Here is a 23,915-nt window from a genome sequence, read left to right as displayed (position 1 = left end):
ATCGTTAACCCACCGAGCAAGGGCAGGGACCGAACCCGCAACCTCATGGTTCCTAGTCGGATTCGTTAACCACTGAGCCACGACGGGAACTCCAACTTTAGATTTTGATAAGTATAATGGCAAGAGATGATAGGGCTAGGCTTGGATCTGAGTGACGGTAGTAAAAACTGAACGTAGATAGATTTAAAATCCATTTTTTTGTTTGTCTTTTTGTCTTTTTAGGGCCGCACCTGCAGCATATGGAAGCACCTGGGCTAGGGGCTCAATCAGAGCTGCAGCTGCCAGCCTACACCGCAGCCACAGCCATGCCAGATCTGAGTCACATCTGTGACCTATGGAGCAGCTTGCAGCAATGCCAGATCCTTAACCCAACTGATGGAGGTCAGGGATCAAGCCCGCATCTTGATGGATACTAGTTGGGATCTTAAACCACTGACCACAGTTAAAACTCCTAAAATCCTTTTTAAAATATATATTTTAAAATAAAACTGAGTTCCTCAATGGCAGACACCATGTTTTTTGTCCTTAGAACAAAGCCATGGCTCAGTGGTTAAAGAATCCAACTAGGAACCATGAGATTGTGGGTTCAATCCCTGGCCTTGCTCGGTGAGTTAAGGATCTGGCGTTGCCCCGTGAGCTGTGGTGTAGGTCGCAGACGTGGCTCGGATCCCATGTTGCTGTGGCTATGGTATAGGCTGGCAGCTACAGCTCTGATTCAACCCTTAGCCTGGGAACCTCCATATGCTGCGGGAGCAGCCCCAGAAAAGGCAAGAGGACAAAAAACAAACAAAAAAACCAAAAAAACCCCCAAAGCCTTGTGAATCACAATTGTTCAGTGACTTTAATGAATGAGTGGGTCACACAAAGTTTTGGACTGGATTTCTCAGGCCTTACCCCTGGCTGCAAGGACTCTGGAGAGAGTGTCCTTCTCTAGAGCCCAGTGTTCCAGTACTGTGTCACCAGACTATGGTAGCCATTTAGTAAATGGTTAGCATGACACAGGCATAGTGCTGATTGTTGAAGCAAGCATTATCTCTAAGTCTCACAGTATTCTTAAAGAGTGGATACTAATATTGTCCTCATTTTATGCAGTCTTCTAAGGTTACATGACTGGGCTCAGGTAACCCAGCTAAAAACAGAGCCCACGTTTACTTGCTACAGGAATTTGCCATTTGCAGGTCTAGCTCCATATCCCCAAAGATTTCAAACTGCCTGAGTCTTGGCAGACTGGGATTCAAATCCTCCCTAGCCATCTTTCCCAGTATGTCTGAACCTGGATGGAAATGAAATTCCTGTTCTAATCGCTGTAGGCAAGGCCATGGTGGAAGGCAATGCATGACGCTCCAGGTGTGAGGAAGTACAATCAATTCAGCCTGCCAGGTATCTTCCATTCAGCCAGTTGCAGGAAACGAATCACATTACTTTCCATAAACGACTTGTCTTGCAACTTTCTGAGCAAGTCACACCTTCTCCGAACCTTGGTTTCTATTATTACCAAAGGGGTCTGATAACACCGTTGTCACTAGCAGCGTTGCTGTTAAGATTAAGGAAGACAGCTGATAGCTTTAAAGTGTCCAAGTACAGCACCCTCGCACATAAGGGACAAAAAAAAAAAAAAAAAAAAAGATAAACTGCAGCTAGGAACATACAAAAAGAGCTAGTTAGATTTGGAGTCTGGGTAGGGCCTAAGAGGATGGCATCAGCGGATTGGGCCAGCCCAAGGGGGCGGGTTCAGAGGGAGGAGCCCGCCGCGTCCTGCCTCAGCCCTGAGCTTTGAATCCAGCGCGGTAGTTTCAGCAGTGGCCAATCCTAGGACAGCTTCTTCTCGCGTCAGCTGTTGCTGAGGCTCTGAACCACGCGTCTCTTCACCCGATCAGTTCTAGCCGTTGCTGCTGTATCCGTGCTCTGCTCCTGCGTGTCCATCCGTTACGACTGAGAGGGCGGGCCGAAAGTCTCAGTTACCTCCCTGAAAATCCAGGCTAGAAAGAGACTCTCGACGACTCGCTCTAAATATGCAGAGCAGCACCAGCTTCCCCTCCTCTGGAAGCCTCTGGCCGAGGTCCAGTCAGGAGCTATAGTACCAAGATTCTCGTTCTTTTTTATACGCGACTTGCTAGAGAAGCAGGAAGTAGCTTTTTTCGAGGAAGGCGGGACAGGGACGAAAGGTACACTGCAGAACCAGTGAGGGCGGGGTATGTCCTTGGGCTGGATTGGGGCTGAGTCCTGGCCCTTTAAACTCGAGGGGGAGGGTCCGGAAGTGGATGGGCGGAGCGAAGGCCCCGGTATATAAGAGGACCCAGCCGCGCGGGGTCTCCAATCTGCCATTTTCTGTCCCCGGTTAAGTCCTAGGCTTTCCTAATTCCCTGTTTTTCTCACAGGCTCTGTTCCGTCCGCTGGTCCACCGTCTCAGGGTAACGATGGCCGCAGAGTCCACCGCTACTGCCGCCATCACCACGGAGCTGGTTTCCGCCGACAAGTAAGCTGGACGGTAGAGAGCTTGAGGCACTGGCCAGTCCGCGGAGAGGGGGTGGTGGACGGAGGCTCCGCGGGAGGGACAGACCGGAGGGTGGGAGGACGTGCCTCCCCGTGAGGCACGGTCGCTATCACCGGGAGGCCCTGACACGGGAGCAGCCCACCTCTTGCAGAGGACCGTGCTCCGCAGCAGGAACACCGGTCGCCTGGCGCCCCCTGCCCCGCATTTTGCGGCCGCCATCTTGCCGGGGGCAGCGGCGGCAGTTTCCATCGCCTGCCCCTCTCCTTCCTTCCCCGGCCCGGGGCTCTCGGCGGGGCCCCGGCGTGGCAGTGGGCCCTCACGCCCTGGTGTCCCCCCACTCCGGGGCCTCCGATAGGATCCTCAAACAACTCAGGAAAACAACCCACGGAGATTTGGCGCCAAAAAAAAAAAGGGAAAAAAAAAAAACCCTGCACGAGGAGGGAGGCCGGGCCGGTGGGTCGGAGGGGGCGGGGCCTCCCGGGGGCGGGGTCGTGCGCTCGCGAGCTCGCCGCCCTCCGCCCGCCCCGGAGCGGGGGGCGGGCCCCGGAGGAGGCGGGAAAACTCCATTGTTTGGGGCCGTGCGGCTCGCCCTGCCCCTCGGACTTCCGCGGCGGGGCGCGTGGACGCCTGTTCCCGCGGTCTCCCGGGTCGCTCTGTCCTCTTCTCCTTAGGTGGCCGTGTTCTTGGTTACTGTTTCTTTTCTGTGGCTCTTTGGGAGTTGGGAGTTCTGGCGAGGGGCTTGGCTGCTGCTGGGGGACCTTATCGGGGAGCGAAGCACCTCGTAGCTCTGCGTGGAGGTCTCCTCGCTTGCAGCGGTGTCGGGTTGCTAGGAGAATGGGCGAAGTATAATGGAAGGACTGGAGGGGTGATAGAAGACGTGAGTGCTGCGAAAGCAGCGCAGTGACACTCAGACACAGGTATTTTTCGAACAGTGAAAGAAAACTGGCTGTTTCATTCGAAGAAAAAGAATCCACATTATTATGTGGCAGAGTCTGGAGTAAACCCCAGTATTTTGTTTATTCCCTCATTATTTATCCCCCCTCCCCAAAGCTTACTTGAGAGGAAATTGCATGAAAACCTAGTTGAAGAGAACAATAAAGGCAGCATTCCTCAGTTAAGTAAGTTCCTGAGGCAATAAAGAGGTAAAGCTTTTAAGATGTTTGAGGGGGAGGGTAAAGAAAATTGGGTTTAGACTCTCTTGATGCACGTTATAATTCCAATATTAGCATTAAAAGAATAAAAACATGTATGTATAACTTCTAAAGCAGTAGAGAGGTGAAATAGAATGAGAAATAAACCTCAATTCAAAATTGGTTTTGATATTACTTTCATGGCCAAAGTATTGAGTATTGGGCTACAGTTTTGTCATCAGGAAAAAGCTTCAATTGGGTTTCTGTCCCCTCATGCCATTTCAACAAAGCTGCTAAAAGTTATCCATGATTGTATAACTGTTAAGTCAGTCCTTATCTTTATTAGCTAACTAGTTCTTAAAAGGTTTTTGTTTCTGTTATAAAAGATGAAAGTATACGGAGTTCCCATCATGGCTCAGCGGGTTAAGAATCCGCCTAGTATCTACGAGGATGCGGGTTTGATCCCTGGTCTTGCTCAGTGGGTTAAGGATCCAGTGTGAGCTGTGGTGTAGCCCTGCAGCTGTGGCTCCAATTCGACCCCTACCCCAGGAGCTTCCATATGACACACTGCAGCCCTAAAAAGTGGGGGCGGGACGACGACAAGATGAGGAAAACAGTGTGTAGTGTAGTGTGGTTAAGGAGTACATTTTATTGACACATTAAAGGAGTCCCTTTTATATGACATATTACAAAATGCGCACATGGTAAAGTTGAGTGAATTTTCACAAAGGGAAACAAAACAGGTCTAGGGAACTTAGAAACTCCATTTTAGTCACACTCCTATCAAAGGTAGCTCTCCTGTGGAGTTTCTGTCATGGCTCAGCGGTGAGCTGTGGTATGGGTTGTGGACACTGCTGAGTTGCTGTGACTGGTGTAGGCTGGCATCTATAGCTCCCATTTGACCCCTAGCCTGGAAGCTTCTGTGTGCTGCATGTGTGGCCCTAAAAAGACAAAAAAAATAGCTTTTTTGACTTAACATTACAGATTAGTTTTGTCTGTTCTTGAACTTCATAGGTACAGTATGTTCTATCTGGCCTCTTACACTCAACATTATGAGACTTGCCATATTACATATTAGTGATTTTTTTTCCTGCAGTATAGTGTTCCTTTGTATGAATATAACCACACTTCATTATTCTATCATAGGTTGATATCATAGGTTGTTGAGCTTGTATTTATTTGTAAGTGTACCTTAAAACTTTTTTTTTAATTAAATAACTTTTAAAATTTATTTTTCTTTTTACAGCCAAACCCTGTGGCATATGGAAGTTCCCAGGCTGGGGGCTGAGTTGGAGCTACCGCTGCTGGCCTACACCACAGCTCACAGCAAGGCCAGGGATCGAACCTGCATCCTCACGGATATTAGTTGGATTAGTTGGACCTGCTGAGCTACTTCGGGAACTCTGAAGAGGGATGCTTTGAAAAACACAGAAAGCGTTATATATGTTTATTCAGTTGTCTTTGCTTCTTTATTTCATAGACAGATTTCTTTAGATAATGGGTCTTCATTCCTGGGTTCCATTTTTTTTTCCCTTCTGATTGCTTGTACATTATGTATATTTTAATATATTAGGTTTTAGAGGTACAAAGATGAATAAGATGTCAGTTCCTGGTCATCAGATCACAAACTAATTGGACAAGTGTGAGAATATTCATATTTGTTCAGCCTATCTTATCTGGCTTCTCTCCTTTTGTGTTATTTAAACAACATTTCTAAAGGTAATGGTTGTCTAAATGCTAAATTAGTCTTCATCATTCTTAGGCTTCTAATTAGTTCTTAACCCTTTTGCTGCATCTTATATCAGACATTCCCTCCTTAATTTTGTTTTCCTTTGATGCTGCTTCCATTTCTTCTACCTCCTTTTCATTGTCATAGCAGTGACAATGCCAGATCCTTAACCTGCTTAACCACCAGGAAACTCCCAGGAAATCCTTCTTACCTCCCACAGCTTCCTTTGTTCTCTGGTATGTCTAATTTTCTTGCTCTATGTACTCCAATTCTAATTTATTGTTTCTGAGGTATTAGTACTCAAAAGTTTCATGTTTTCCCACTGTTCTTTCCTCATCTCCATTCACCACAGCTAACAGCATTCTTAGCTCTCATTCGAGATGTAATGGTCCTTGGTATGAGCTCTGGTGTGCTTTGGGGCATGTTTGTAAGTGGTCTGTGTTCTTATGTAGGCAAATACTACCTTTGGGGTGTAGGTGACAACCCATGAGGGGGCAGAGAAAAGAGGCAAGGATTTTAACTAATAGCAAGTGAATGGTGGCAGTCTGTAGAGTTCCTAAGTATGTTTTTATTTATTTATTTTTTTATTTTTTTTTTTGTCTTTTGTCTTTTTTGTCTTTTGTTGTTGTTGCTATTTCTTGGGCCGCTCCCGCGGCATATGGAGGTTCCCAGGCTAGGGGTCGAATCGGAGCTGTAGGCACCGGCCTACGCCAGAGCCATAGCAATGCGGGATCCGAGCCGAGTCTGCAACCTACACCACAGCTCACGGCAACGCCGGATCCTTAACCCACTGAGCAAGGGCAGGGACCGAACCCGCAACCTCATGGTTCCTAGTCGGATTCGTTAACCACTGCGCCACGACGGGAACTCCGAGTTCCTAAGTATTAACTGAGGTGACTTCAAGACCTTGTACTGAAAGCTACTTAAGGTATAATTGTATTGCAAGGAGGGTAAATTCTTTACCTTTATCAGTTTTCAAAATAATGCATTGCTCTGTCATTCTCCAAAGATGATGACTAATGGAGGTTTTTTTTTTTCCTGTTTGCATCATTGAGAACTCATGGATTTAAACATATTTGGAATTTTTCAATCAATTGCAGTTATTAAAATTAAAAAAGGAGTTCCCGTCGTGGCTCAGTGGTTAACGAACCTGACTAGGAACAGTGAGGTTGCCAGTTCAATCCCTGGCCTTGCTCAGTGGGTTAAGTTGCCGTGAGCTGTGGTGTAGGTTGCAGACACAGCTTGGATCCTCGCCAGCTCCGACTGGACGCCTAGCCTGGGAACCTCCATATGCCACGGGAGCGGCCCTAGAAAAGGCAAAAAAAAAAAAAATTAAAAAATATTTTAGACAGTTTTTAAAGGTTACTTTCCCTTTGCAGTTGTTACAAAATATTGGGCCTGTGGGTTTTTTCTTTCCTTTCTTTTTTTTTTTTTTTTTTTTTAGGGCATATGGAAATTCCCAGGCTAGGGGTCAAATTGAGCTACAGCTGCTGACCTACACCACAGCCAGGGGGGATCTGAGCCATGACTGGCCTACGCCATAGCTCACAGCAACACTGGACCCTTAACCCACTGAGCAAGGCCAGGGATCGAACCCGCATCATCATGGACAGTAGTCAGGTTCATTACTGCTGAGCCATGACGGGACCTTGGCCCTGTGTTTTGCAATACATCCTTGAGCCTGTCTTCACACTCAGTAGTTTGAACCTCCCACTGCCATCCCCCCATAACCACTCTTGTTCTCTGTTTCTCTGAGTCTACTTCTTTTCACTAGTTTGTTGTATTACTTAGATTGCACATATAAGTGGTATCATGCTTTTAGCTTTCTCTGACTTATTTCTCTTAGCATAATACCCTCCAAGTCCAACCATGTTGCCACAGATGGAAAGATTTTGTTCCTTTTTGTGGCTGAGTAGTAGTCCGTTGTGTGTGTGTGTGTGTAATACATATGTATATATACCACAGCTTCTTTACCTGTTCATCTGTTGATAGACACTTGGATTGTTCCATGTCTTGGCAACTGTAAATAATGCCGCAGTGAACAGTAGGGTGCTTATATCTTTCTGAATGAATTTTTTTTCCCCCGGATATATGCCCAGGTATATATGCTCCAGATATATGCTGGGTCATATGGTAGTACTATTTTTAGTTTTTTGAGAAACATTCCTACTGTTTCTCAAACAGAGACTACACCAATTTTCATGCTCACCAACATGAACAAGGGTTTCCTTTTCTTTACATCCTCGCCAGTATTTGTTTTTTGTAGGTTTTTTTGTTTTTTTGTTTTTTGCTTTTTAGCACAATACCCATGGCATATGGAGGTTCCCAGGCTAAGGGTCTAATCGCTCACGGCACCACTGGAGCCTTAAGGCACCCGAGTGAGGTCATGGATTGAACCTTTAACGTCATGGTTCCTAGTTAGATTTGTTAACCACTGAGCCACGACGGAACTCCCCTATTTGTACGGTTTTTTGATGGTAGCCTGATGGTAGCCATTCAGTCCGGTGTGAGGCAATAACTCATTGTGGTTTTGATTTGCATTCCCCAGACAATTAGCAGTAGTGAGCATCTTTTTTTTTTTTTTTTTTAAAGGGCCATGCCCAAGGCATATGGAGTTTCCCGGGCTAGGGGTCAAATCGGAGCTATAGCTGCTGGCCTAGGTCCCAAACACAGCCATGCCAGATCTGAACCGCATCTGTGACATACATCACAGCTCTTAGCATTGCCAAATTCTTAACCCACTGAGTGAGGCCAGGGGTGGAACCTGCATCCTCAGGCACACTAGTCGGATTTCCTCTGCGCCACAGCAGGAGCTCCAGTGAGCATCTTTTTATGTGCCTTTTACGCATCTGCATATCCTCTGTGGAAGAATGTCTGTTCAGTTCTGCCTAATTGGGTTGCTTGTTTTTTTGATGTTGAGTTGTATGTCCTATCATCGCCAAAGATGACTAATGAGTTTTTGTTTGTGTCATTGAGAACTCATGCATTTAAACATACTTTGAACTTTTTCAATCACTTGCAGTTTTGTTTTTTTTTTTTTGTTTTGTTTTGTTTTTTTTTTTGTCTTTTGTCTCTCTTTGTTGTTGTTGTTGTTGTTGTTGTTGCTATTTCTTGGGCCGCTCCCGCGGCATATGGAGGTTCCCAGGCTAGGGGTCGAATCGGAGCTGTAGCCACCGACCTACGCCAGAGCTACAGCAATGCGGGATCCAAGCCGAGTCTGCAACCTACACCACAGCTCACTGCAATGCCGGTACCTGAGCAAGGGCAGGGACCGAACCCGCAACCTCATGGTTCCTAGTCGGATTCGTTAACCACTGCGCCACGACGGGAACTCCCACTTGCAGTTGTTATCTTTGTTGGATTGTCACATTGTCCCTTCTTGTCGCCTTCTTTTCTTTGGGATTTTGTTGAGTTTGACTCCTAAGTGTGCTTTTAAATATTTTGTAAATTATTACAGAACACCACATTTATGGAAAAGTTGAAAAAGTAGTTCTAAAAACTCTTCCTATGCTTTACCCTGGATTCCCCACCTTTACTTTATAATTCCTTTTCACACAACAATAAATATATATATACCCTAAATAATAGTAGATATAGTTTTGTTGCTTTCTGGTATGAAATTGTCCCAGATTCACCTTTGTACTTAGCCTGCCCTGGCTTAGAGTCAGTTATTTCTCAATGGATTCGTGGTTCCTTTTAGTGGGAAATGGACTTTCAGGAACTCAGTCTAGGTGCTACCGGTTACTTATAGCTGCTGACTTGGTCATTGTTTCTGGAGTTTTTCATTAAACACAACTGTGAAATATTTGAAAGACATTTACTAATACTCTTCAGAAGATGAATATTCTGGGAAATTTTGCTTTTTTAAAAAACAAACTTAGCAGTTTACAGAATGTGAGACTTTTCAGGATTGCATATATTGTAATATAAAAAATAGTGCATTCTCTCTCTTTTTTTTTTTTTTTTTTTTTCTCTTTATGGCCATGCCTGCAGCATATGGAGTTCCCAGGCTAGGGGTTGAATCAGCTACAGCTGCTGGTCTACACCACAGCCACAGCCACGCTGGATCCTTAACCTGCTGAGGGATCGAACCCACATCCTCATGGTCACTAGTCAGATTCTTTTCCTTTGCACCACAACATGAACTCCTTTTACGGCTTTATATTTTCTTTCTTTCTTTTTTTTTTTTTTTTTTTAATTTTATATTTTTTATGGCCGCACTGTGGTATATGGGTTCCTGGGCCAGGGATTGAATCCAAAGCTGCCGCAACATCAGGTCCTTTAACCTACTCTGCTGGCTGGGGATCGAAGCTGTGCCTCCACAGATACCCGAGGCACTGCAGTTGGATTCTTAACCCACTGAGCCAAAGCGGGAACTCCTATAATTTGTTAAATTTGTAGTCTTAAAATAGCCTCCATTTAAACTTTTCCCCCTTAATTTTTCATTACAGAATTGAAGAAGATGCCCCTGCTCCTTCTACGTCTGCAGATAAAGTGGAGAGGTAAGATTATTTACATGGTGCAATTAAATTTATATCGAGAACATAGATAATGGAAAGTTATTTATTTATTTGTTTTGGTCTTTTTGCCTTTTCTAGGGCCACTTCTGCAGCATATGGAGGTTCCCAGGCTAGAGGTCTAAATGGAGCGACAGCTGCCAGCCTACGCCAGACCCACAGCAACATGGGATCCGAGCCGCGTCTACAACCTACACCACAGCCGGATCCTTAACCCACTGAGCAAGGCCAGGGATCGAACCCACAACCTCATGGTTCCTGGTCGGATTTGTTAACCACTGAGTCACGACGGGAACTCCCAAGAGTTATTTAATTATGCTTCTTACTTAGTACACAATGTGCCTAGCAGATGCTGACATATTTCTTTGCATGCTTCTACTGATTTAGATCTCTGTTTTGTAATATTGTCATTTTCAATTTTGTTGTTAGTCTAGTTGAAAAGTTCTAAACTTTATATTGAGCTCATATGTATTTCCATGTGATTTGCCCATCTCGATATTGGCCATGGGTCTTAACCAGAGGTAAGCATAATAAATGAGAAAGCTTATCCGAAAGGTAAATGCTTGGGTTGTATTCTTGGAGATTTCATTTAAGCATTGAGTGTATGCTTGTTTTGACAAAGCTTCTTGATAATTTTTAAGCTCACTTTAGGTTGAAAATTACTGATCTAAATTCTCTTTAGGAGTTCCCGTCGTGGCGCAGTGGTTAACGAATCCGACTAGGAACCATGAGGTTGCGGGTTCGGTCCCTGCCCTTGCTCAGTGGGTTAACGATCCGGCGTTGCCGTGAGCTGTGGTGTAGGTTGCAGACACGGCTCGGATCCTGCGTTGCTGTGGCTCTGGCGTAGGCCGGTGGCTCCAGCTCTGATTCAACCCCTAGCCTGGGAACCTCCATATGCTGCGGGAGTGGCCCAAGAAATAGCAACAACAACAACAAAAGACAAAAAAAGACCAAAAAAAAAAAAAATTCTCTTTAGTCCTTCTGCAGAATATTTGCATGTCTTGTTTTTCCTTTTTTCTTTATTTTTATATATTTTTCATAATTATTTTTTTTCTTTTTAGGGCTGCACCTGTGGCATATATAAGTTCCCAGGCTAGGTAGGGGTCGAATGGGAGCTGTAGCTGCCGGCCTCCACTACAGCCACAGCCAGGCCAGATCCAAGCCAAGTCTGTGACCTATACCACAGCTCACAGCAGTGCTGGGTCCTTAATCCGCTGAGCGAGGCCAGGGATCAAACCTGCATCCTCATGGATACTAGTTGGGTTCATTTCTGCTGAGCCACAATGGGAATTCCTATTTTTAAAATTTTTTCATTATAGCTGATTTATAACGTTCTGTCGATTTCTACTGTCCAGCAGTGACCGAGTTATACATATATATACATGTTCTTTGTTTCACATTATCCTTCATTATGTTCCATCACAAGTGATCGGGTATAGATCCATGTGCCAGAGAGCAGGATCTCATTGCTTATCCACTCCAAATGCAATAGTTGGCATCTACCAACCCCAAACTCCCAGTCCATCCCACTCCCTCCTCCCTCCTGGCAATCATGAGTCTGTTCTCCATGTCCATGAGTTTGTTTCTTTTTCAGAGTCTGTAAGTTTTTCATTTGTTTTATTTACTTTTTTCCACATTGTGGTCTTAAATTCCCTTGTTGTCTTGGTTGTTTAACCTGTCTTCTACAAATGCCATGTAGTGCTTTGAGTAAGTCTCGTTTGATTGTTTGGGTTGTTTCGGTTTGGCTTTTTGCTCTTTAGGGCTGCATCCACAGCATAATGGATGTTCCCAGGCTAGGGGTTGAAACAGCAACAGCTGCAAGCCTACACCACAGCCACAGCAGCTCGAGATCCATGCTGCATCTGTGACCTATACCACAGCTCACGGCAACAGCAACGCTGGATGGTTAACCCACTGGGCGAGGCCAGGGATTGAACAGCATCTTCATGATGTTGGTTGGATTCATTTCCACTGAGCCACAACAGGAACTCTGAGTAAGTCTTGTTTTGAGTGGAAGGAGTACCACTCAGAGTTGGTCCTAACCACATTCGAATAACCTTTTTTAGAGGGTTACTCTTGGGATATACCATCGTATATCCCAAGACCAAGCATAAGGCATAAATGTAGCTAGGCTCACTTGATCTCTGCAATACTGCTGATATGTGATTTTCAATATTATAAGCATTTATGGTCTTTTGAGGAGCATGGTAATCTGAGAGAAACATGAGGAGGGTTGGAAAGAGCATGGCTCGTCTCATAAATTTGTAACAACTAGGAGTTCCCATCGTGGTGCAGTGGAAACAAATCTGACTAGGAACCATGAGGTTTCGGGTTCGATCCCCTGCCTCGCTCAGTGGGTGAAGGATCCAGTGTTGCCATGAGCTGAGGTGTAGGTTGCAGATGTGGCTCGATCCTGAGTTGCTGTGGCTGTGGCTGTGGTGTAGGCCGGCAGCTGTAGCTCTGATTAGACCCCCTAGCCTCGGAACCTTCACATGCCTCAGGTGCAGCCCTAAAAAGACAAAAGACAAAAAAATATGTATGTCATATGCCCACACATTCTTTTTTGTTGTATGTGGGTCCATGTTCTTACTCAGAGGTTCTAAACATGTAGTCTCTACCCTTGAGGGTCCCAAAGACCCTTTCAGAGATTGCGTGAAAGCAAAATTATTTCTGTATTTGGAAGGGCATTTGCCTCTTCCCAGGGTGTTAGCATTGGCGCTAATGGTGAATAGACCTGCGGGCCCTTTATTTAGCAGCTCAAGGCGGTGTGAGTAGTTGTGTTCCTCACCATTTCAGTCAGGCACGTTCATGATGAAGCAATCCAAGTGGAGAAATGGATTTCCAGTCTTTCACTACATGGCTTTATAGTATTCTTTGTGACAAATGGGAAGTATGCATGCCTCTTCTACACACTGAAATAGGTAAGATGGTTTTATTTAGGAAAAGTGCTTGCATGACCATTTGAATTAAGAACTAAATTTTTCATGGAATTCTGGATTTGGAAGAATAACAAACAGGCAGACTGATTGTTCACACTTGGGTATTTGGTAGGCGATTTCTCAAAAATGAATAAAGTGAGCCTGTCACTTTAAGGGAAGCAACTCAAAATTATCTATTGTCAGTGAATGAGTTTGAGCTTTTAAATGATTTTTTTTTTTTTTTTTTTGCTTTGTAGGGCAACACCCATGGCATATGGAGATTCCCAGGCTAGGGGTCCAATTGGAGGTACAGCTGCTGGCCTACACCCCAGCCACAGCAATGCCAGACCCAAGCCGTGTCTGCAACCTGCACCATAGCTCACAGCAATGCCGGATCCTTAACCCACTGAGTGAGGCCAGGGATCAAACCTGCAAAACCTCATGGTTCCTAGTTGGATTCGTTTCTGCTGAGCCACGATGGGAACTCCTCAAATGAAAATTAATTTAAGAACTTGGAAATTGTATTGATTGCTGTGAGCTTGACCATATACCAGTATTTAAAGATTGCTGATGAGATTGATGGTGGTTTGTTTTATAAATTGTGGGGTAATGCACGTAACATAAATTTTGCCATCATTCCTGCAACATATGGAGGTTTCCCAGCCAGGGATTGAACCCTCACCAAAGCAGCGACCTGGGCTGTATCAGCTACTAGTATCTGTACGCTCAGCCTACTAAGTAGAGCAGAGCAGTACCTTGGTATCCACAGGGCATTGGTTCCACGATACCCTCCTCCCCCGTATCCAAATCTGTGCATTCTCAAATCCTTTGTATAAAATGGCATGGTATTTGCAAATGACTTACACACATAGTCCTGTATACCTTAAATCATCTCTAGATTTCTTATATTACCTAATACAAGGTAAATGGTTGTAATTACAATGAAAATGCTATGTACATTGTTGCCAGTGTGTGGCGAGTTCAGATTATGCTCTTTGGAATTTTTTTTTCCCCCTGAATATTTTTAATCCTTGGTTGATGGTTGGCTTGAAAAAGAGGGCCACATGTATTTCCATTTTCAACCCTTTGTGGTTTTCTTTGCCTCCCCCCCCCCTTTCTTTTTGGAGCCACACCCACGGTATATGGAAGTTCCCGGGCTAGGGGTCTAATCCGAGCTGTAGCCACCGGCCTACACCAGAGCCACAGCAACAGCTTCTGGGACCTACATCACAGCTCACAGCAATGCCGGATCCTTAACCCACTAAGGGAGGCCAGGGATTGAACCCGCAACCTCATGGTTCCTAGTCAGACACCTTTCTGCTGCGCCACAGTGGGAACTCCGATTACTTCTTTCTTTACGTTTCTTCATTTGGCTTCTGGGATGCTGTTTTATTTTCTGTTGACTGATTTCCCTTACTGGCTACTCCTGTTTTTGGGAAGAGGAGTAAGGGGAGTTGGTTCTCCATCATTTCCCCTACCTTTAATGTTGGAATTCTCCCAGGGCTCAGTCCCATGACTTTATTAAGAGTTGCTCCCTAGGTAGTCTCCCCCACTGGAGCTCAGGCCTTTGGCTTTAAGCACATGACACTGCATCTGTATCTCTAGTCCCCACGCATCTGCTGCATCTCTTCTTCCCTTTATTATCTTGGAGGTTCATTGGCCTCTTACAATGAACATGTCCAGAACTAAACAATGAACATGTCCAAACTAAATAAAGAGTCCCTGCATCTTCAGTTGACTATCCCAGTAAATGGCAATGTTATGTAGTTTGTTTTGTTTTTGTTTGCTTTTTTTAGGGCCGCACTTGTGGCATATGGAAGGTCCCAGCCTAGGGGTCGAATTGGAGCTGCAGCTGCCAGCCTGTACCACAGCCATGGTGATGCCAGATATGTAACCCACTGAGCTAGGCCAGGGATTGAACCCGCATCCTCATGGATCGTAGTCGGGTTCATTAATCTCTGAGCTATGAAGGAACCTCCTATAATTCTTCATCTAAATGGTATAGATTTAAAATCTCTGCCACTAGTTCTCAGTTTTCACATCTATAAAATGGATAAGAACAGCCTTATGACGTAGATGGCAGGATTGAATGTGAATGTAGCTAAAATTCTTACATGGCACATAGTAAGCGTCCATTGTTGTTATAGTTGCCCAGGCCAAAAGGCTTTGTCACTTTTTTTTTTTTTTTTTTTTAATCTGGTCTTTTTTAGGGCTGCTCTCATGGCATGTGGAAATTCCCAGGCTAGGGGTTGAATCAGAGCTGCAGCTGTCAGCCTACACCACAGCCACAGAAACACCAGATCCAAGCCGGATGTGACCTATGGCACAGCCTGCAGCCACAACAGACCCCTAACCCACTGAGCAAGGCCAGGGATTGAATGTGCATCCTCACATCTGTATCTACTGGTCAGGTTCTTAACCCTCTGAGCCACAGTGGGAACTTTGGCTCTGTCACTTTTGTTTGTTTTTTTGTGGGCTGCTTTTTTTTTTTCTTTGCTTTTCAGTGCCACACCTGCCACATATAGAGGTTCTCAGGCTAGGGGTCACATTGGAGCTGTAGCTGTTGGCCTGCACCACAGCAGTGTTGGATCTGAGCTGCATTTGTGACCTACACCATAGCTCATGGCAACGCTGGGTCCTTAACCCTCTGAGCAAGGCCAGGATTGAACCTGTAACTTCATGGTTACTAGTCAGGTTCATTTCCACTGCGCCGCAACGGAAATTCTGGCTTTGTCACTTTTTTATTTTTTATTTTTTGTCATCTTAGGGCTGCTCTGGCAGCATATGGAGATTCCCAGGCTAGGGATTGAATCGGAGCTGTAGCCGCTGGCCTGCACCACAGCCACAGCAGTGCAGCCACAGCAATGCCAGATCCAAGCCGCTTATGTGACCTCCACAGCAACTTGGGATCCTTAACCCACTGAGTGAGGCCAGGAATGGAACCTCCATCCTGCATCCTCTTGGATGCTAGTCAGTGTTGTTTGCACTGAGCCACACCTTTTTCTTTTTTTGTTTTGCTTTTACATTCTAAATGTAGTGGTTTGCATCTACAACCCCAGACTGCCAGTCCATCCCACTCCCTGCCCCCTTTCCCTTGGCAACCACAAGTCTCTTCTCTGTGAGTCTGTTTCTGTTTTGTAGATAGGTTCATTTGTGTCATATTTTAAATTCCACATACAAGTGATGTATGGTATTTGTCTTTTCTCTTTCCGACTTCACTTAGTATGATAATCTCTAGTTACATCCATGTTGCTGTGAATGGCATTATTTCATTCTCTTTTTTTGGCTGAGTAGTATTCCTCTGTGTATATGTACTACATCTTTAATCCCTTCATCTGTTGATGGACCTTTAGGTTGTTTCCATGTCTTGGCTATTGTGAATAGTGCTGCAGTGAACATAGACGTCCATGTGTGTTTTTGAATTGTAGTCTTGTCCAGATAGATGCCCTGGAGTCCTTAGTTCTACACCTCAGTTTCTTTATGGTTTTTTTGTTTGTTTTTTCACAACATCCATGGCTTGTGGAAGCTCCCAGCCCAGGGATTAAACCTCAATATAGTGGCAACCCCAGCCACTGCAGTTACACATCAGATCCTGAATCTGCTGTGCCACAGGGAATTCTTGAGTTTGCATTATGTAGAATTTTATCTAAATAGAATCATAGTGTATTTTTTTTTTTTTTTGGTTTGACATTTTGATGCAGCATAATTATTTTGAAATCTTTGTTATCATGTATTTCAATAATATATCCCTTTTTATTGGTATTTCATAGTGTGGATATACCACAATTTATTCATTTGGGTTTCCAGCTTTTGGCTGCTACTTATAAAGCTGCTATGAATATTCGTGTATGTGTTTTTTTAAATTTTTTTTTATTTTTTAATGAGCCTATATACTTTTGATTTCTCTTGGGTTATAATACCTAGGAATGGAATGGCTAGATATCATGGTAGTTATATATCTATCTTTATCAAACTCCCAAATTGGGTTTGTTTTTTTTTTTTGTTTTTTTTTTTTTTGGTCATTTTGTTTTTTTAGGACCACACCTGCATCATATGGAGGTTCCCAGAGCTATAGGTGCTGGCCTACAGCACAGCCACAACAGCACCAGAACTGAGCCATGTCTGCTACCTATACCACAGCTCACAGCAACCCCGGGTCCTTAACCCACTGAGCAAGGGCAGAATTCCAATCCGCAGCCTCATGGTTCCTAGTCGGATTTGTTTCCGTTGAGCCACGAGGAGAACTCCCCAATCCGTTTTCTAAAGTGATAGTGCCAGTTTATGTTCCTCCGAAGAGTGCAGGAGTTCCCAGTTGCTCTACATCTTGTCCCACTTGAGGTGGTCCGTCTTTACATTCTGGTCATTCTCTTGGGGGTGTAATGGTGTCTCTGTATGAGTTCAATTTCCATTTCTTGAATGACGAACGTTGAGCATCTTACTTTTCATATGATTATTTGCCGTTCATATATCTTGCTTAAGTATCTGTTCAAATCTACCCATTTTTATAGGATAATTTGTTTTACTGAGTTGTAAGGGTTTTTTAGTCAGTAAACAAAGCCTTTGTCAGACTGGGTTTTGCCAGTCTGTGAGTCGCCTTTTATCTTTTTGTATCATTGTCTCTTTCCTTTTTTTTTTTGTCTTTGTCTTTGTCTTTTCTAGGGCCTCACCCGTGGCATATGGAGGTTCCCAAGCTCAGAGTCTAATCGGAGCTGTAGCCGCCAGCCTACACCAGGGCCACAGCGGAATCCAAGCCGCGTCTGTGACCTACACCACAGCTCGTGGCAACATCGGATCCTTATGTCGTGTGGAGTAAATGTTTGAGGTTCATTTTTGTGTGGGATATCTAATTATTCTAGCACCATTTGTTGAAAAGATTATTCTTTGCCCACTAAATTGGCCTAGGACCTCGGGTAAGCCGCATGTGTGGATCTGTTTTTATACTCTGTTCTATGTGACCTATTTGCCTTCATCTATGCTGTTATCACGCTGTCATCTTGATCATTGCGTTTTGCCCTGTTTACATAAATACATCTGGATTTAATTTTTTTTTTGCTAGTAGAACTTAGTTTTTTTTCTTCTTCCCCCCTGTTTTTTTTTCAGGGCAACACCTGCAGCATATGGAAGTTCCAGGCTAGGGGTTGAATTGGAGCTGCAAAGGCTGCACTGTGCCACAGCAACTGTGGGATTTGAGTCACACCTGTGACCTATGCCAAACTTTGTGGCAGTGCCTGATTCTTAACCTACTGAGCAAGACCAGGGATCAGACCTGAGTCCTCATGGTTACTAGTTGGGTTCGTTACCACTGAGCCACAGTGGGAACTCCTTTAATGGTTTTTTAATTTATTGTAACATACAGTATAGTCTTTGTGAGCAGATAAACCTTTCAAAGTAGATGTTCTTCTTATACTTTGAGAATGTCGTTTTTGAGATGTTTTTTGCTTTTGTAGTGATGAATAAGTGTAGGTTAGCTAAGCTTTGCCAGAATAGTTCAGAGGTTTATTTAAAGAAATTAAACTAATGTGGTTTAAATGTAGGAGATACTACAAAAGTGTTGATTTTAAAAGTTACTGACGTTGAAAAAACTTTTTTCCTTACAGTCTGGATGTGGATAGTGAAGCTAAGAAACTATTGGGTTTAGGACAGAAACATCTGGTGATGGGAGATATTCCAGCTGCTGTCAATGCCTTCCAAGAAGCAGCTAGTCTTCTGTAAGTACTGTGTTTTGTGATGTTCCTAATAAATTTGAGTCATAGAAAATTGTTTTATGGGAAAAAAAGAATGAAGAGCAAGAGTTTAAAAAGATTTGATTTGTCACGTATGAGTTTATTCCTGTATCTAAAAATTACATATCACTGACCAGCTTCAACTTAGATTTTCCTCAGTTAAGGTAATATTTTTTTTGTCTTTTTAGGGCCAAACCCTTGGCACATGGAGGTTCTCAGGCTAGGGGTCCAATCGGAGCCATAGCCGCCGGCTTACGCCATAGCTGCCGATTTACGTCATAGCTGGCTACGGCCTGCACCACCCAACACAGGATCCTAGCCGTGTCTGCGACCCACACCACAGCTCACAGCAACACCGGATCCTCAACCCACTGAGCAAGGCCAGGGATCAAACCTGCATGGATTCTAGTCAGGTTCGTTAACCACTGAGCCACAACGGGAACTCCAAGGTAGTTTTTTTTTTTTTTTTTTTTCCCCCGAGGTAGTTTTTTTTCTGTCACCACTAATTGACCAGTTTGTCCCAGTTTGGGGACTTTTCCAATTTTAAGAGTGGGATTTCTGTGTCCATGGAAACTCCTCAGTCCTAAGCAAGCCTTGATGAGTAGTCACCCTATTACTCATAGATCCTTGGCACCTTTGTTATCTGTTGAACTGCTTAGACGTTGGGAGTTAACAAACAGGTGGCCCTAATATACGTGTATGTCTTGGGGGGACTGGTTACCTTTTAGTGCCTCGAAAGTGATTTATTTTAACCAAAGATTTTTAAAAAATTCTTGTATTATAGTTGATTCATAATGTTCTGTCAATTTCTGCTGTACAGCAAGATGGCCCAGTTAAACATTTATGTGTACACTCTTTTTCTCATAGTATCTTCTATTGTGTTCTATCGCAAGTGATCGGATATAGTTCCCTAGCCAAAGATGCTAATGAGTTTGTACACTGAGAGAGAGAGTATGAGTTAATCTTCAAGCAGTGGGAGTTCCCGTCGTGGCACAGTGGAAACGAATCCGACTGGGAGCCGTGAGGTTGCGGGTTCCATCCCTGGCCTCGCTCAGTGGGTTAAGAATCTGCCGTTGCCGTGAGCTGTGGTGTAGGTCACAGATGTGGCTTAGATCCCGTGTTGCTGTGGCTCTGGTGTAGGCCAGTGGCTGCAGCTTCGATTAGATGCCTACCCTGGGAACCCTCCCTATGCCGAGGGAGCGGCCCTAGAAAAGGCAAAAAAAAAAAGAAAGATGAATTATAGAAGAAATACCATAGCTGAAGAAACAGAAAAAATGTTTTAGACTAGATGTTAATTCAAATCTTAGCTGTTGATTGTCTTTTTCAGAGGTAAGAAGTATGGTGAGACAGCTAATGAATGTGGAGAAGCCTTCTTTTTCTATGGGAAATCGCTTCTAGAATTGGCAAGGTATGTCTTTCAAGCCAAGCTTACATGTAGTATATTTTGTATCACACGGTGGTCTATTTAAAGTTTCTTGTTACGATTGTGTACCAGCTTACACATGAGCTAAGTGAGACTGATTTTACTAAGAGGATTTAGATGGAGCATGAAAGATTGATTTGGATTTTTTGTTTGTTTATTTGTTTGTTTGTTTTTGGTCACATCCAGGGCATAAAGAAGTTCCCTGGTCTGGGTATGAGCCTGAGCCATAGCACTGACAATGCTGAATCCTTAGCCACCAGGCCTCTGGGGAACTCAGATTGATGCAAGTTTTAAAAAGCACTCGATACAAAGAGTAAAGTTATACTTAGGTTTTTTTGTTTGTTTGCTTGCTTGCTTGCTTTTTAAGGGTGGAACCTTCAGCATATGGAGGTCCCAGGCTAGGGATCTAATCAGAGCTACAGCTGCTAGCCTGAGCCACAGCCACTGCAACTCCAGATCTGAGCCGAGTCTGACCTACACCACAGTTCATAGCAATGAATCCTTAACCCATTGAGTGAGGCCAGGGATTGAACCCGCAACCTCATGGTTCCTAGTTGGATTCGTTTCCGCTTCGTCACGACGGGAATTCCTATACTTAGGTTTTGACATTTCTGGTCATCAGAAGCAGAGATCTTGCCATTGGTTAATAATTTATCAAAGTCCAATTTAGAGAGAGGATTTTTTTAATGTATTTTTAATTAATTTTTTTTGTCTTTTTAGGACTGCACCCACGGCATGTGGAAATTCCCAGGCTAGGGGTCTAATTGGAGCTACAGCTGATGGCCTACACCACAACCACAGCAATATGAGACCTGAGCCATGTCTACAACCTACATACACCACAGCTCATAGCAACACAGGATCCTTAACCCACTGAGAAAGACCAGGGATCGAACCTGCCTCCTTGTGGATACTAGTCAGGTTTGTTAGTGCTGAAGCACAATGGGAATGCCAGCATCTTGGGTTTTTTTTTTTTTTAGAGAGAACTTTTAAAAGCACTCTTAGAGTTCCCATTATGGCTCAGTGGGATTGAATCTGTCTAGTATCCATGAGTTCCATTTCGACCCCTAGCCTGGCAACCTCCCTATGCAGCATGCCCAGCCTTAAAAAGTGGTTTTTCGTTTGTTTGTTTTTGGTGTGGTTTTTTTTTTTTTTTGGTCTTTTTAGGTCTGTACTTGTGGCATATGGAGGTTCCCGGGCTAGGGGTCTAATCAGAGCTATAGCCGCTGGCCTATGCCAGAGCTCACGGCAACGCCAGATCCTTAACCCGCTGAGCGAGGCCAGGGATTGAACCCACAACCTTGTGGTTCCTAGTTGGATTCATTTCTGCTGTGCCCTGACGGGAACTCCCAAAAGTGATCTTAACTGTTGGGAAGTAATGTATTTTCCAGCAGAATTTGTTCACGAGAATAAAATATATCAAGAATGTGCAAACTAGCAAATAATCTGTGATGTATTTAATCTCAGGCCTGGTAAGTTTTTTCATTTAGTAGAGCATTCTGAGGTTTTATCATGAAAATCTTGTCAGAATGTATTTGGCTGTCTCGAGAATTATGGGTGGATGATAAGTTTGTGAAATACTTTTTCCCTTTTGATAAGAGCGTCATCAGTGCTTTTTTGGGTGGCTGGATAAAAGTGTATGCTTACTTCCTTCAGTGCTCTTACAGCCTTAATTTATATTCGATGTTTTGATTACTGCTTTTCTTTCCTGAGTGCTTATGGTTCATATTCTCTGTATTTGGCTTCCTCTTATAATATATGACTACAGTTTTCTGTCTTACAGAGATTGATAGGTTCGTCATAGCCTTTAGTGCTTTCTCCTTGTGTTCTGCTAGGATGGAGAACGGTGTGTTGGGAAATGCCTTGGAAGGTGTGCATGTGGAAGAGGAAGAAGGAGAAAAGACCGAGGAATCGTCTCTGGTAGAAAACAATGATAACATAGACGGTATGTGGAATTGCATGTGGCATCCAAGAGACGTGACGTTTATTCTTGTTTACAAATGATGGAAATAGGGCTCTCCTTGTCCTGGATGGTCTCTCCTGGGGTGACACCTGCATTTGGTGGAGACTGCAGGGGAGACAGCTGATTACCTAAACTGACAGCGGGCTTTTGTAAGGGGATTAACGTAATTTCCTAAATAAATCTGATTTTTAAAATATTACAACAACTTTAAATATTTTTCTGTTGTAAGTTTTAAAAAGTCTTTGCAGCTCAGTTATCTTAATGACAGTGCTTTTGGAGCTCTTATATTTTTTATGTCTAAGAACATCAAATGTTAATTTCTCTCTGAGTTTTATATGTTGGATGGAGGTCTGTATAGTGTTTAGAGGAGAATGTAAAGCTTGGCATCTCTTAACCTAACTGATAATCAGAATGCTCAAGTGAAATAATAGCTAATTTAAGGAGATTGGGTTTCTTTTGCAGTAAGTTGCTCTTCTAGCTGGGACTTTGCCTTTGCTTTTCTCAAGGGGGCAGATTTGTAGGCCATCTGCTAAAACATAAGCCAGGCTGTTTGAGGGTTTAAAGGGAATGTATTTTTAGTTTCCATTTATGCCTTTATCATTAAACTCGAAGACATGTTTATGCTTCATGTTCTTTAACCATGTAGAGGAAGCAAGGGAAGAGTTGAGAGAACAGGTTTATGACGCCATGGGAGAAAAAGAAGCCAAAAAAACAGAAGACAAGTCACTGGTAAAGCTTGACATGGAGGATAGAGAACAGGAGTCTGAAATGCAGAAGAGTGGAAGAGAAGATATGGATATAAGTGAGCCTGCAGAGAAACTACAGGACAAAGTTGAGTCAACTCCAGATCAGTTCGCTGAAACCACTGAAGATGTCAAAGGAGCAGCTGCGGAAGGACTGAATGAAGCAGAAGTCACTCCTGCGAGGCCAGAACAGGAAGCACCAGATGCTGAGGAAGGAAAATCATTTTCTGGAACTGACATCCAAGAAGAGGGCAGAGAAAAGGGGGTTTCGGGAGAAGTAATTGTGAGCATAGAGGAGAATCCAAAAGAAGCTTCAGAAGAGCAGCCTGTTGTGACTCTAGAAAAGCAGGGCGCTGCAGTAGCGATAGAAGCAGTCAAGCCAGTGGATCTGGGTGGGGATGAGCCAAAGGAGCAGGCAGCTGCCTCTGAAAATGAGCCAGGAAAGGCTGGTCTTGAGCAGTTGGTAGGGCAAGAATTGCCTCCTGCTGAAGAGTCACCAGAGGTGACAACACAGGCTGCAGAGGCCTCAGCTCCAGAAGCTGGGTTAGAGGTCTCTGAGGAGCCTGGGCAGGAGGCCCCAGTTCTCCCCAAGGATGGTGCAGTCAATGGACCGTCAGCTGCAGGGGATCACACTCCCACTGAGCCGCAGACTAATGCAGAGGCTCCGCCGGAGACACCAGCTGGCTCGGGACTAGAGGAGAAGGTCGGGGCAGAGGTGGTTCCTAGCCGGGAGGAGACTAAGCCGTCTGTAGAAGAGGCGGAGGCAGCTGGAGTTGGGGTGGAGACTGAGGTAGCCCAGGGGGCTACTGAGAAATCCCCTGAAGACAAAGTTAAGATAGCTGCTTATGAAGAAACACAAGACAAGGAACAGATGAAAGAGGGTGAAGGTAACCGGGACATACAAGAGCTGCAGTGGGTGGAGTACATGCTGGATTTGACTCACTAATCATGGGTAAAAGTCAGCCTTCCATTCAGGATTTTCCGTCTGCCTTTGGACTAGGACAGGGCTAAGTGAAAATCGGGATAGTTTAAGAAGGTGGTTGTAAGTTGAGCAAGACACGAAAAGCAAGTCTTCTTTAGCTGGCTTATAAACTAACGCTTTTACTAACTGCAGAATAGGCCTTTCTGTGACTTCGGAGACTTGGCTAGCCATATCAGTAACTTGATGCACCATGCTAGCCAATAAAGCTGGCTGGTGAGGAGGGCGGGAAGGGAGATAGTGGGCAAGGCTGGCAGAGAATGCTGAATGGATGCTCACGTGCATGCCTCTGGATT

General features: G+C 44.3%; 1 protein-coding gene across 2 annotated transcripts in view; it reads left to right on the top strand.

The window, feature by feature from the left end:
- The window catches only part of NASP (nuclear autoantigenic sperm protein), a 31,015-nt gene continuing 9,366 nt past the window's right edge, over positions 2,267 to 23,915 (top strand). The window contains exons 1-6 of one of the 2 annotated variants that reach the window (XM_021096740.1): positions 2,290 to 2,476; positions 9,805 to 9,855; positions 18,386 to 18,496; positions 19,839 to 19,919; positions 21,770 to 21,879; positions 22,544 to 23,527. In XM_021096740.1, the coding sequence (XP_020952399.1) occupies positions 2,418 to 2,476; positions 9,805 to 9,855; positions 18,386 to 18,496; positions 19,839 to 19,919; positions 21,770 to 21,879; positions 22,544 to 23,527 (1,396 nt within the window). In that variant the 5' untranslated portion in view covers positions 2,290 to 2,417. Of the gene's footprint in view, positions 2,477 to 9,804; positions 9,856 to 18,385; positions 18,497 to 19,838; positions 19,920 to 21,769; positions 21,880 to 22,543; positions 23,528 to 23,915 lie in introns of both variants that reach the window. The other variant, XM_021096741.1, reaches the window with a different exon arrangement.

Source organism: Sus scrofa, chromosome 6, assembly GCF_000003025.6.
Source record: "Sus scrofa isolate TJ Tabasco breed Duroc chromosome 6, Sscrofa11.1, whole genome shotgun sequence".
Taxonomy (NCBI): Eukaryota; Metazoa; Chordata; class Mammalia; order Artiodactyla; family Suidae; genus Sus; species Sus scrofa.
The sequence above is the reverse complement of the archived record's forward strand: the minus strand, read 5'-3'. Positions and strand labels throughout refer to the sequence as shown.